The sequence below is a fragment of the Lissotriton vulgaris genome, chromosome 4_1 (genome assembly GCF_964263255.1).
Source record: "Lissotriton vulgaris chromosome 4_1, aLisVul1.2, whole genome shotgun sequence".
Taxonomy (NCBI): domain Eukaryota; kingdom Metazoa; phylum Chordata; class Amphibia; order Caudata; family Salamandridae; genus Lissotriton; species Lissotriton vulgaris.
In genome coordinates, this window is record NC_141691.1 from 2,031,889,267 (window position 1) to 2,031,903,391 (window position 14,125).

A 14,125-nucleotide genomic window follows, 5' to 3' on the forward strand; every position below is an offset into this window, starting at 1 on the left:
CTGAATGGTCCCACAGATTGTTTCAAAAGGTATTCCTCCAGAACATACAATACATTCTCTTTTGATTTCTGTTAGTACTACAAGGGTAAGTCACACCTACTCATGCGCCAACCTTTGTGAATTGGGTCCATCCTGGAAATATACAAAGATACACACCCTCAGGAAGGTAGCTCAGAACAATTGTGTCAAAGCTTGCTTAGAGAAAAGAAGAGTTGAAGATCATAGAAGCCTTTACCACACCTAGCAACAGATTTTTATTAGGGACGATGAGAGGCTTGGGTTATTAGAGATGTTACGGAATGGGTAGGTTGGACACTTTTCCGACTGTATAAAAAGGAAAGACTTGGTCTTCAAACTTGGATTTTGAAGACTGAAAAATCCTGAGAGAGTTGACACAAAACTTACCAGTGGATGTTAATGATCAAACACATTCTCAGTGACATAACACTGTAGCGAAAGTAAAATCTGATATGATAAAAATTGGTTTTCAAATATGTCATGCTATTGTCAATGTGTAACTCTTTCTTGCAAATATTTGTGTTTATGTTACAAGCTCAAACCCTTGTGCTTCTCTCATAAAGCTTTGCATATATTGGGTCTGGAGAATCTACAAGTCAGAGTGGAATTCCATAAACCCACTCGCAAGCTGACATTTTGTAATTTGGACCTTGCTAAAACCAAACGTATAAGGAAGGTTAGATCAGGAGGCGGTTCCTTCTCGTACCAGGCTGCTGCTCAGTGGAACTCTCTACCTATGGACATTCACCTCATCGATAAATATACCAGGTCTAGAAAAGAATTAAAAACCTCTTTTCAGGTTAATGGACTGTATGATATTTCTATTCTGGTTCAATGAAAATCTCTAAGTGGATGGACTAGGCAACTATTAAGTGCTGTAACATCTCCCAGGAGATAAATGTTGTGCTTTTCAAATACGTAAAATAATAAAGTAAAATAATGAAAGAATTAAAGATGGTCCCACGTTTACTTCCTTACCTTTAAGAGCCAACTCTGAGCAAGAGTCCCTCGTTCTGTTGTTTTTCTGCATGGTCTAAGCTCTTGAAAGGTAGTGAGTTGCACAGGTAATCATTACAGCAAGAGATAGTAGTCGTACGGCTCATGACTGGTGTACATGTAGATGCGCATGACTTGACCATGTGTAAAGCCCCTGTTAAGGAAAAAAGAAAAGAATGTAATGGAAATAATAGGAGGTTCTGTTACTTTCCATGCTATCTCTAATTTGAAATTCTGTTAACAATAAAACACTGTTTTTCTTACCTAAAGCCAACAAATCTGCCTACCTACAAAAATGTCACTATTTCCAATTCCATGTTCTGTAGGATCAAAATTACTTAAGCAAGACTCAAAGACTGATACACTATTCCATGTGAAGCCATTATTAAGGAAAATACCCCACCTCTCCACATATTTGTTTTATGAGCTTTGTTGAAGGTTTAATAATAGATAGAGGAAGATTCCTACAGCTAGTAATAACCACACAATCACACATAAGCTCCAGTCAAGCCTTAATAAATGAATCTTTGCTCAACCCTTGGTAGTTTGGCTTCTGAACATTCTGGCTTAATTTAGGATACAGGTGTGAAAAGCATAAAAAAAAACAATACAGCAAATAAGACACAGCATTCAAATACATCCGACACAAATTTATAAAACAAGGACATATTTTTATGTTTATAATTACACCAAAATGACACAAATTCAATGTAGGAACTGTGGAAATACATGTTTAAAGATTAGATGTAAAGCTAGTGTTTGGAAGCAAAGAGCTCTAAAAGGGTTGTAAAGGGTCACACTGGACCTGGACAAAGTCAAGAGTTAAGGCTGCTTGCGATGTAATACTTTTACAGTTACTTCCAGAAATGATTCTTGATGCAGGGAAGTGGTCCACAGCACCAGTAACGCGTTCAGAAACTCTGGTTTCCCTCTGGGGGTCTGAGAGTAAAATTCCTATAATGCACCGGATCAATCAAAATACAATCCAGGTAAAGCTTGTCAGCTGAAGTTGTCCTTACTGTTGATGTTGCAGGTAGCCCTTGCAGCATTTTTCTATCTGATGCTTGTGAAGCCTTGAACGAGCAGTAGGTGAAGTCCTTATGAGTGCAGTCCTCTTTTTGGCAGTCATCGGGTCCAGCAGAGCAGTCCTTCTTCTCCAGGTATTTATTTGGGGTCTTTGAGGGTCAACAATACTAGCCAAGGCTCCAAAAGCTCCGATTTGCCTTTTGGAGGTGTGGGAGTAAAATTCCTAAAATGCACCTGGTTTAATCCTTTAAGATCCAGATGAAGCTGATGGAGTTGAAACAGGTGACTTTTTAAATCTCTTTTGTACCAGTTGCTTTGAATAAGTCAACTCCTTAATCCTTTTGAAGTCAGGCAAAGTGTGCTTTTGTGAAGCCCAAAGTGTGCAGCAGGTGCAGTCATTAAGAGTGCAACCCTCTAACAATGCAGACCAGGGGTTCAGCAGGGCAGGCCTTCTCTTGATATTTCTGGGAAGGGATGTGAGTTTCTCAGCAGCTCTCCCATATTTATTAAGGTGTCTGGGATGGCAAGAAGAGGGGTACTCCTGACCTATGGGGTAGAGGATGCCACTCTATGTAATGACCATTTCCCCAAAAATGTGCCATTTTCTTGTCCCAGAAATCTCTCTTGCGGATTCAGGTCTGGCTGAACTGGACAACGTGTAAGTTTAGGGCCTGGCAGCAGCAGTGGGTTCTTGTTGACTCTTGGCAGTGAATGCACCCTGTGGCACGTGACAACTCTTTTCACTCAGGCTCTCATAAATCTCGTGTTTGGTTGAATAACTTTCTAAGCTTCTGACTGTCCATGGTGAATATCTGTGCTGTTTCAGATCACAATCCTGGGTTAGTCTCTCTGAAATGGGGCGTGATCGCCCTTACATTCCTATTTGGTGTTTAAAGGTAGAGGCCCTAGATGATGTTGTTTTAAAAAATTATATTGTAGAGGCTATAAATGCTTACTTTAATGAAAATGCTGTAACAGCTACATCCTCTTTGATTAAATGGGATGCATTTAAGAGAGTGATCAGGGGTCAATGCACTGCAGAAGTGGTTGAGGAGCATAGATCTTTGGTTGGTGAGGTGGAAACCCAGGGAAAGGTACAGAGAAGCTGTGAGCACCATGGTCCAGGTTAGCTTGCTATTAAATTTCATTGCTTGAGGCAAATGAATTAGTGGCAGCCTGAGTTGAAATATTATGTTGTTTTGATTATAACAAATATTTTACTTGTGCTCATGCTCTGCATGATAAGGCAGGATCCCTTTTGCCGTGGCTCATTAATCCAAAATTATGTGAATCTTTGATTCTGGAGCTTGATTCTGCTGCAGTTGAAGCATTATATAATCAAGCTGCTATAAATGCTCGCTTTCTTGAATATTACACTTTCCTACATGCTCCAGTGCCAAGAGCACCACCTTGTTAAGAGAACTGAAATCACTGCTTATGGAATTATTTTGGGAAACAGGTAGTCATAGATTATCACTAAGAAACTACAGCACCCTGTAATAAAGGGAGGGTTGGCTGCTCCTGATCTTGAATGTATTATGTAGCAGCTCAACTACATTGTTTAAACAACTGGGTTTACTGTCAAATGAACCCTGAGTTGGAATTTATTGGCTCACTGCCAGATTTGCAGAACTTCTTTCCTCAGGCTACCTGAATTTTTCAAGAGCTTCTAGTGATATAGCAGTGCTGGAAATGTTGCCTGCAGCAAACCAGGTGCCCCACTCCGCTGAAATGCCATTAAAATGGTTGAGAATAGAGACCCAGTTAGGAGAGTTAGCAGGGATTGAAAGGTGGACAACATTTGGGGTTCACAGTGTTGGGTATTTATAGCAGGATGGATTATTTGAAGACCTGACTGAAGAATGTGATATACATAAAGTTCAATTTGTAGTATACAGGGCATTGTTTGTAGCAATAAGGAAACATTAGAGAAATGAAGATGCTGAACGTGTCTGCATCAGATGTGTGAACAGTTCTGTGCAACAATAGGGTGTGCAAGAGCGGTCTTGTAGCTACATCGCACGATTCAGACAAATATACTTTCTCTTCTTGCCAAGTTGGAAATAAAATGGGAGGGAGACTTAGAGCTCCAATGTAATGATGCAGACAGGGATAGGATTGTAGCACATATACCAGCTGTCTCTAGAAATGTAATGTTCTAATTAATCAATACTATATCCTGCATAGAGCTTATCTCAGACCTAGCATGATTAAAAGGTTCTATGTGACTTGTGCAAAAAAAATGCCCTAGATGTGGGAAGTTGGGGGGAGGGGGAATTCCACATTACACAGTCCTGCCCTTTATTATTGGGGTTCTGGAAAGAAGAAATAGAATATAATAATGGATTAACTTACAGGCTATCCCTTGTACACTATTTGTCTGCCTCCTAGGGGCATACTCTCTGAAGGAGAGTAGGGTCTGCTATCCTATGGTCACACCAAATTTTTGCTTTTTGCTTCACTGGTTTATGGAAAGGGAAGACCACTCGGTCCCCCCGAACGTATGGATGGGTGCCCCGCTCCCCCCGGGAAACCGTTTTGGGCGGGGGGCGTGGTTCGGCTGGTATGCCCAAAGCGGCGTAGCCGGAGCACGCCCTTCCCGCCCAGAAGGGGTTGTCCTAGACACCCGCCCGGAAGACCGCGCCCAGATGGGCGTACCCGGGGAGGGCCCCCGCCCTCCCGCAGACAGATAAATACAGCGGGAATGCAAGGAGGCGTCCTCTTGTTCCAGTGCTCTGAAGGCTGGACTCGCTCCTGCACGGTCGCTCCCCTCCCTCCCTCGAACCTGGAAGCAGCGCTGGTATCGTTAACTGCTCATTATTACTCCACATGGCGCTGCTAGCATTGTCTGAATTCTGCGCTCCTGCACTGAACTATCTGCTGCTGGCTGCTGCACATACGATATAACATAGCGCTTCTGCACGCATTTAGATTGTGCAATTACATGCGAGCTGCCTGGCATTAATTTTAATAGCGCTTCTGGCCGGTCCCACCAGTGGTGTTTATTTTTGTGGCAATAGCTCAGGCGTAACTCGGACTGTGTCCCGGTTTCATTTTCAAGCAGCCCGCCTCCATCTTGTTGTTGTTTTCAGCTCTCCTGGCCCGCCTCTACCTCCCCGAGACCGCCTCCCAGCGGCCCCTCCCACCCACGAACAGCAATCTAGCCTCCTCCCTGGTGCAGCTGTGACCTCCTGGACTCGCTCCTGCACGGTCGCTCCCCTCCCTCCCTCGAACCTGGAAGCAGCGCTGGTATCGTTAACTGCTCATTATTACTCCACATAGCGCTGCTAGCATTGTCTGAATTCTGCGCTACTGCACTGAACTATCTGCTGCTGGCTGCTGCACATACGATATAACATAGCGCTTCTGCACGCATTTAGATTGTGCAATTACATGCGAGCTGCCTGGCATTAATTTTAATAGCGCTTCTGGCCGGTCCCACCAGTGGTGTTTATTTTTGTGGCAATAGCTCAGGCTTAACTCGGACTGTGCCCCGGTTTCATTTTCAAGCAGCCCGCCTCCATCTTGTTGTTGTTTTCAGCTCTCCTGGCCCGCCTCTACCTCCCCGAGACCGCCTCCCAGCGGCCCCTCCCACGCTCCGCCCCCCCCACCATCCATTTATGGCCAATGCCCCCACGCGCAGCGTCCACGCGCTTCGGCCGCGCCGAAGTTGCGCCAAAGGTAAGCCCGTCTACGCCCGTCCGCGCCTGGACCGCGCCCAGCGCCAGACCCCCTGGCCCCCGTCCCTCCCAGCCCCCCCGCATTACCTACGATGCCGCCACCCTCCTAGCCCTTAACCCCGGTCGCGCTCCCACCTGCGTCCAAGCCGCCCCTGGACAAACCCATGGACCTTTCTCCTGCTTCTCCTGCAAATTCAGCGGCACCGACAACATCTCCGCTACGACCACACCACAGATTCCCGACCCCAATCACCTACAATGCATCCTTCTCAACACCCGATCGGTCCACAGGCACGCCATTGACCTATGGAATCTACTAGACACCATTTCTCCGGACATCGCCTTCCTTACGGAAACATGGATGAATGCTTCCTCCGCACCAGACATCACCATTGCCATCCCTGAAGACTATAAGATCACTCGCAAAGACCGCACCAGCCACACAGGAGGAGGAATCGCGATCGTCCATAAGAAATCAATCCGCATATCAACCAGCTCTGACGCCAACCTCGCCAACTCCGAACATCTTCACTTCCAGATCCACATCGACCCCAAAACCACACTCAGAGGCACCCTCCTCTACAGACCACCAGGACCCCGTGCAAAATTCAGTGAAGACATCACGGACTTCATCACCCCACACGCGCTCCCCTCCAAAGACTACATCCTTCTGGGAGACCTCAACTTTCACCTCGAAAAGATCAACGACCGCAACACCGCCACCCTCGTGGACAACCTCGCCAACCTCGGACTTAAACAACTAGTCACCTCCCCCACCCACATCGCAGGTCACACACTCGACCCCATCTTCACATCCAGCAACCATGTCTCCTTCAGCCACACCACGGACCTCCTCTGGACTGACCACAGCTGCGTTCACTTCACCTACAACAAACCAAAACCCAGCATCCACCTCCAACCTACCCTGCAAAGAAACTGGAACAAAATCACCACGGACCAAATCTCCGCATCACTCCTTCAAAACACCCCAGCCCTCTCTTCTAACGCTAACGAAGCCGCCGCCAACCTCACCCTATGGTTATCCAACACCGCTGACACCTTAGCACCACTGAAAAAACGTCAAAACAAACCTGGCAGCAAGAAGGCCTCATGGTTCAACGATGATCTCAAGAAGTCCAAGAAACTCTGCCGCTCCCTTGAAAAGGCCTGGAAAAAAGACCCTACCACCAGCACCAAGGACGCCTTCAAAAACGCCACACGCACTCACCACCAACTAATCCGAAAAGCCAAGAAAACAGCATTCAAGGATCGACTTGACAACAACGCCCACAACAGCAAGGAACTTTTCAACATCGTCAAGGAATTTTCCAATCCCTCGGCCAACTCCAACGACATCACCCCCTCTCAAACCCTCTGCGACTCCCTAGCCTCATTTTTCCACAACAAGATTGCAGACATCTACAACAGCTTTGACAACCAACCCGGAAACCAACCCACCCTACCATTTGCTGATCATCTCCCCCCCGTGAACACCCTTAACGACTGGAACCCAATCTACTCTGAGGACACCATCCACCTGATGAATTCCATCCACTCAGGATCCCCCACAGACCCATGTCCTCACCACATCTTCAACAAAGCAAATCATAGCACCGCACCTCCGAGACGTCATCAACTGCTCCTTCAACTCCGCCACCTTCCCGGAAGACTGGAAACACGCTGAACTCACCGCCCTTCTGAAAAAACCCACAGCGGACCCCACCGAACTCAAAAATTACCGCCCCATCTCGCTTCTTCCATTCCCGGCCAAAGTCATCGAGAAAGCTGTCAACAACCAGCTTGCCGCCTTCCTCGAAGCCAACAAATCCCTCGACCCCTCACAATCTGGCTTCCGAGCAAAACACAGCACTGAGACCGCCCTCATCGCAGCAACAGACGACATTCGAACTCTACTGGACAATGGAGACACAGTCGCCCTCATCCTCCTTGACCTCTCTGCAGCATTCGACACAGTCTGCCACAGCACCCTTTTACAACGCCTCAATAATATCGGAATCCAAGGAAAAGCACTTGATTGGATTACCTCGTTCCTCACCGGAAGAACCCAGAGAGTCCGCCTTCCACCATTCAAGTCCGAGGCCTCTAAAGTCATCTGCGGCGTACCACAAGGATCCTCACTCAGTCCCACCCTCTTCAACATATACATGAGCCCCCTCGCGGCCATCGCACGCCAACACAACCTCAACATCATCTCTTACGCGGATGACACTCAACTGATCCTTTCTCTCACCAACGACCCCAGCACCGCCAAAACTAACCTACACGAAGGAATAAAAGAAGTTGCCGAATGGATGAAACAAAGCCGTCTGAAACTGAACTCAGACAAAACAGAAGTCCTCATCCTAGGTACATCCCCCTCTGCATGGGACGACTCCTGGTGGCCGGAAGCCCTCGGAAAAGCACCCATCCCGACAGACCACGCACGGAACGTAGGCGTCATCCTGGATTCTTCACTCTCAATGAACAGACAAGTCAGCGCCGTATCCTCTTCCTGCTTCAACATTCTTTGCATGCTCAGAAAAACATTTAGCTGGATCCCCTCCGAAACAAGGAAAACAGTCACCCACGCTCTGGTCACGAGCCGACTGGACTACGGAAACACCCTCTACGCAGGTACTACCGCAAAACTCCAGAAGAAACTCCAACGAATCCAAAACGCCTCAGCCAGACTCATATTAGACATCCCACGCAACGAACACATCTCTGGTCACCTTAAAGACCTCCACTGGCTACCCGTCAACAAGAGGATCACTTTCCGACTGCTTACCCACGCACACAAATCACTCTACGACATCGGTCCAGAATGCCTCAACTCACGACTGTCCTTCTACACCCCCTCCCGCCAACTACGTTCTTCCAGCCAAGCCCTCGCCACTGTACCTCGCATCAACAAGACCACCATGGGAGGCAGATCCTTTTCTTACCTGGCTGCTAAAACATGGAACTCACTCCCCGCTTACCTTCGCCTTACCCAGAACCACCTAGCATTCAGAAAGCAACTTACAACGTGGATATTTGACAAGTAATCCTCCTCCCCTTCCTAAGCGCCTTGAAACCCTCTGGGTATGTAGTGCGCTATATAAATTCTATGACTTGACTTGACTTGACTCGTTGCTCGTGAGCCCTCGACGGAACAAGCAGCAATTTTGAGAACTTGTAATCTTTGTTGTTTCTCTTTCAGTATCAGGCGTGTGTAGGATCTAGGACCTCGTCGATCAAGTCGAACGGAGTGAACAAAGTCATGTCCGTCAAAAAAGCGGGAAAGAGCTCCGAGTTGGAGAATATACTACGCACTTTGTCGAACCGAATGGCGGTGATGGACCGAAAACTTGGTAAAGTGGATTCGATCGGTCGTGGCTTAGCAGAGGTTAAAAAGCAGATAGCAGCCCAGAACAACCTCTCGGGGCGGCCTAAGAAGGTGATAGGACCGGCCTTGCCGGGAGTCGCCCCAGAGGGTAGGAGGAAACGTAGTAAGAAGAGGGCGGGTTCCGGGGAGGGCCCAGTCCCGGAGGTACCCCCAGCAGGCCCAGTCACACCGGTGGACAGCCCAGTACCAAGTCCAGATGTGGGTTTACCAATCCCCGTTGTAATAACTCCGGTTGAGGATGATCAGATGCCCCCAGAACTGGCCCTTCAGTTAGCGGCAGTGTTACCTTGGCTTAAGAAGAAAACAGGGGGGGCAGTGGCTGCGGGGGATCCGGCCGAGGAAGCCAGATTAATATTCGAGCAGTTACGGCAGTCAAGAGAAGCCGGGACGGTGAATGTTCCTTCTATTCCCCCACAGGTGGCACCGGGAGTGACGGTGGTTGGCCGAGAAAAGACAGCAGACATGGCGGTTGAACCCGGTAAGAACCCGTTGCCAATGGTAGGGGAGAGTTCAGTGCCTTCGAGGCGCGAAAGGTTGGCCCAGCACATCCCGGCGGCCACGAAGGAAATGATATGGGGGGACAAATATGTTAATATGTTTTCACTGTTGACCGACCATCGTGAGATAGAGTACGCAAAGACCCAGAAAGATTTATGGCACCCCAGCGTATGGCGGGCCAAGATGGCGGAATTTAGGGTCGACGAGACCATAGCAAACTGGGTGAAGGCCTTCTCTATATTTACGGCAGTAATGGGGGAACGTAAACCTGAAGTGTTGCCCGATCTATCATGTTACCAGAACAGGAATGGATTTTTTATACAATGTACGGGGGGAATGAATGGTAAGGTTATGATGTTCACTTTCGAAAATCTAAAGAGTTTGATGTAACTTTAACGTGGGATTGCCTCGACACGGTGTCATGGCACAAACAGCTCTTGCCTTTATCGGCGGGTACGTCCTCACCGGGCGGGAGCGGGTCTGGGACAGTTCAACAAAGGCCGGCGCAGCCCTTTCGAGCAAGCGCCGGTGGGGAATCACAGCCCAAGACCGGCGGGAATGGGGGCAAGCGCGGGGTTTTTTGGGGTTTCAACAGAGGTAACTGTAACAGGCCCGAGGGAACATGTAGGTTCCGGCATGCTTGTGCGGGCTGTGGGAACTCCTCACACCCGGAAAGTAGCTGTAGGTCCAAGAGCGGTAGTTCGGGAGGAAAGGGGGGATCCAAGCAGGATTGATGTGATGCTTGGGAAGCAATCATCTTCACCCATCGACATCATGGCTTTGACTCCCTGGCTGAACAAATACCCTGATCATGTATCCGCCGGGATTTTGAGGAATGGTTTCCTATATGGCTTCAACATCCCGGCGGGGAATTTTCGGGGGATCCCCTTTTGTAAGAATCAGCTATCTGTTCAACACAACCCGGCAGTGGCAGCCAAGAAAATTACCAAAGAGGTCAGCTTGGGATGGGTAGCAGGACCTTTTCCATGTCCGCCAGTGGCGGATTTCGTGTGTTCACCTCTAGGAGTGGTTCCGAAGAAAGACCCAGGGGAGTATAGACTCATTCACAATCTGTCAGCCCCGAGGGGGGCCTCGGTGAATGAAGCCATTGACCCGGAAGTCTGTTCAGTTCGATACGCATCGTTCGACGATGCCGTTGACCTACTGAATCACCTGGGCCCCGGTGCTCTGATGGCAAAATCAGACATCAAATCAGCATTCAGGTTGCTCCCGGTACACCCGCGGGACCAGCGCTTGCTAGGATTTACGTTCCAAGGGAAGTATTACATGGATAAATGCATGCCCATGGGCTGCTCAATTTCTTGTGCTTATTTTGAAATGTTCAGCTGTTTTTTAGAATGGGCGTTCACCGAGGCCACTGGGCATAGACAGGTGATGCACTATTTAGACGACTTCCTGTTCTTAGGGCCGGCAGGCACTACGAAATGTGCACAGGCACTGCAGGACTTCTGCATTCTCATGCAGGAGTTTGGGGTCCCATTGGGACCAGGTAAGACAGTGGGGCCATCTACTTCACTGGAGTTTCTGGGAATTGAGCTCGATTCTGTGGAGGGATGCTTCCCTCTGCCAATGGAGAAGGTGGCCAAGTTCAGGGCTTCCTTAATACAATGCCTGGGCAAAGAAAAAGTGACCCTGCACCAGTTACAACAAACAGTGGGCCAGGTTAACTTTGCCTTGAGAGTAATACCGATGGCTCGCCCTTTCTCACGTTCCATTGCACAGGCTATGGCCGGCCTCAAGGAGGGACACCACCGCACGAGACTGTCGGCAGAGGTTCGCCAGGATATGCGCATTTGGTTGGCATTCCTGGCGGACTTCAACGGTCGAGTGGTGTGGAACAAACCCCCAGCATTGTCGGACGAATTGGGTTTATGGACCGACTCAGCTGGGAGCGTGGGATTTGGCGCAATCTTTGGTAACCGATGGTCGGCACAATTATGGCCGACGTGGTGGCACTCCAGTGGCCTAACAGGTAACATTGGGTTCTTGGAGCTATTTCCCATTTGGGTGGCTCTGTTGGCATGGCCAGAGGATTTTAGGGACCGCTCAGTAGTGTTTTGGTCTGACAATATGACACTGGTCCAGTGCATTAATCATCAGGCAGCACGCTGCAAGTGGATCTTGAGACTGTTGAAGGAAATTGTATTACGTAGCATGAGATTGAATGTACAGTTCAGGGCAAAACATGTGCCGGGTGTACTGATGCACTCTCTCGTTCACACATGCAGGCTTTCAGGGGCTATCTACCTACAGCGGATCTAGTGGCGGCACCATTCCCCGAAGCACTATGGCTGATCGGTACCCCGGATTACAGGACCTCGTGGCAGCCAGCTTAGCGCCCAGGACGAGGAAAGCCTATGAGGGAGCGTTTCGTTCTTACTGCGCCTTTTTAGGGCCGGCAGGGGGACATAGCTGGGGGCAGGAGAAATCCTTCCTGGGTTTCTTAGTGGCGCTTCATAGAGAAGGCCGATCAGCCGCAACTGCCAATAGACATAGGGAGGCCATATCATTCATGGCACGGCTCCACGGCATACGGGACCCGACGGGTTCCTTTTTAGTCAGGAAGGCGCTCCGCGGTTGGCAACGCCTGGAGGGTCGTAAACAAGATACAAGGCACCCGATTGGTTTAGAGAGATTGTCTCTGCTACTAGCAAAACTGGATGAGACATGCTCCTCCCCTTCCGAGGTAGTTCTGTTCCGAGTGGCTTTCGCATTGGCATTCCATGGGGCCATGCGGGTAAGTGAACTCGTGGCGAGGAACAAGAAGGATATGGAGGGAGGCCTATGCAGGGATCACGTTCAAATATGGGGTGATTATATGCTAATCTCGATAGCCAGGTCCAAGACAGACCAGGAAGCTATAGGGAGTAGTGTTGTTGTGCAGCGCGCTCGAGGGAGCCCCAGTTGTCCGATAAGGTATTTAGAGGACTACCTGGCACAGAGGCCGGCGACATGGGGAGGGAGCCTGCTTAGACAAAAAGATGGCACCCCGTTGACGAAATTTCAATTTCAGAGGGTGCTGGCACTTACGATTGCTGCGGCGGGCTTGAACCTGTGCGATTTTGGGACCCACTCATTCAGAATAGGGGCTGCTACTGAGGCTACGGCCCGGGGTCTGGGTGCGGAAGAAGTAAAACAGTTAGGCCGTTGGTCCTCGAACTGTTTCAAAAGGTATGTGCGACTGCACATGTTGTAAAAGACTGATGAAATGCACTCACGCTTGTTGTCTTTTGTTTGAATTACAGTTTCGCAAGCCTGTGACACGGGCGGAATTTGGGATCAACCCATCACCAGAGGACCAGCGGTCGAGGATCACCGACTGGAGAGCAAGTGGTATGGGTCGTGGGCCACTCATACGTGAGGCGCGCCGGGGACGTATTTATGGCAGGTGACGCGACTCACGCATCTGGGGAATACGGGTTCAGAGTAACCTTCCATGGGAAGGGAGGCCTCTGTTTTGACCAATTTCAATCGTTTGTGGAGGGTCTCTTAGGGCGGCAAAGGTCACCGCCGTCTGTAATCATAGTGCACTTGGGGGGCAATGACTTGGTAAGACTGGGAAGACGAGTGTTAGTGGAACACATATTGTCGGCAGTCAGCTGGTTGGCTAGGAGGCTCCCGGGGTGCACAATTGCCTGGTCCCACATGATCCCCAGGAGAGTTTGGTGGGGGGGTTTCTCTGTGATGGCGTTGAACCACTTGGTAAAGAGGGTCAACAATAAAATTTGGAAATTGTTTCGCTCCGCGCATTTGCAAAGCATTCCCCATGGGTGTATTCGGGGTGATCACTTTTACTTGAATGATGGGGTTCACCTGTCCAGGGCGGGAAATGATTTACTCATAGGAGACTTCATAGCATGGCTAGTGGGATTGAGGAGGCATGACCTTTAGGAGGTGTGGGGGGGCCGGATAGTCGGTCAACTATCCGGCCTGTGGCGGTAAGGTCATGATCGGTGAGCAGTAATTTCAAGGTCCCTAGGGGGGGCACCACCCAGTATGGATGGGAGCGCCCGGGGGTAGGTGGCCATTGGCCTCTCCCATGGGGAGGCGGCACCCACGACGGATGGGTCGCCTAGGGGGAGACGGCCATAGGCCCCTCCCAGGGGGAGACGGCTATATGCCCCTCCTACGAATTTCCCGGGGGGCGGATATCCGCTCCGGCGGAAGAGAGTGTGGGGCAGGAGGGAGTCCACGCTGTCCTTCTTACAGATACCTCACACGGGAACTCGGATGACCTTTAAAATGGCATCGAGTGAAAGGGGGCCCCCACGACAAGGGATGTTACAGTTGGCAACGAGGGTAAAGTCCTCTGCGCATGCGCCACTCACACCGTGAGGGCGGGAGTTTGGTAGTAGGGATCTGACACCGGTTAACACCTTGCCGTTGGCCCTTAATGCTAGGATGTACAATTTTATTTTAGAATGTATGCATTTTCAGGATGCTAGACTCGGCTAGGAAACCTTTGTATTAGAGATCTGTTAAGGTTAGCCAAAGAACA

The 14,125-nt window shown here is 49.4% G+C and overlaps 1 protein-coding gene across 1 annotated transcript in view; it reads right to left on the minus strand.

Moving 5' to 3' along the window:
* The window catches only part of LOC147724912 (lymphocyte antigen 6D-like), a 111,929-nt gene that overhangs the window by 74,309 nt on the left and 23,495 nt on the right, over positions 1–14,125 (minus strand). Inside the window, exon 4 of the mRNA XM_086918130.1 lies at positions 997–1,168. Within this exon, the coding sequence (XP_086774256.1) occupies positions 999–1,168 (170 nt within the window). The 3' untranslated portion in view covers positions 997–998. The remainder of the gene's footprint in view (positions 1–996; positions 1,169–14,125) is intronic.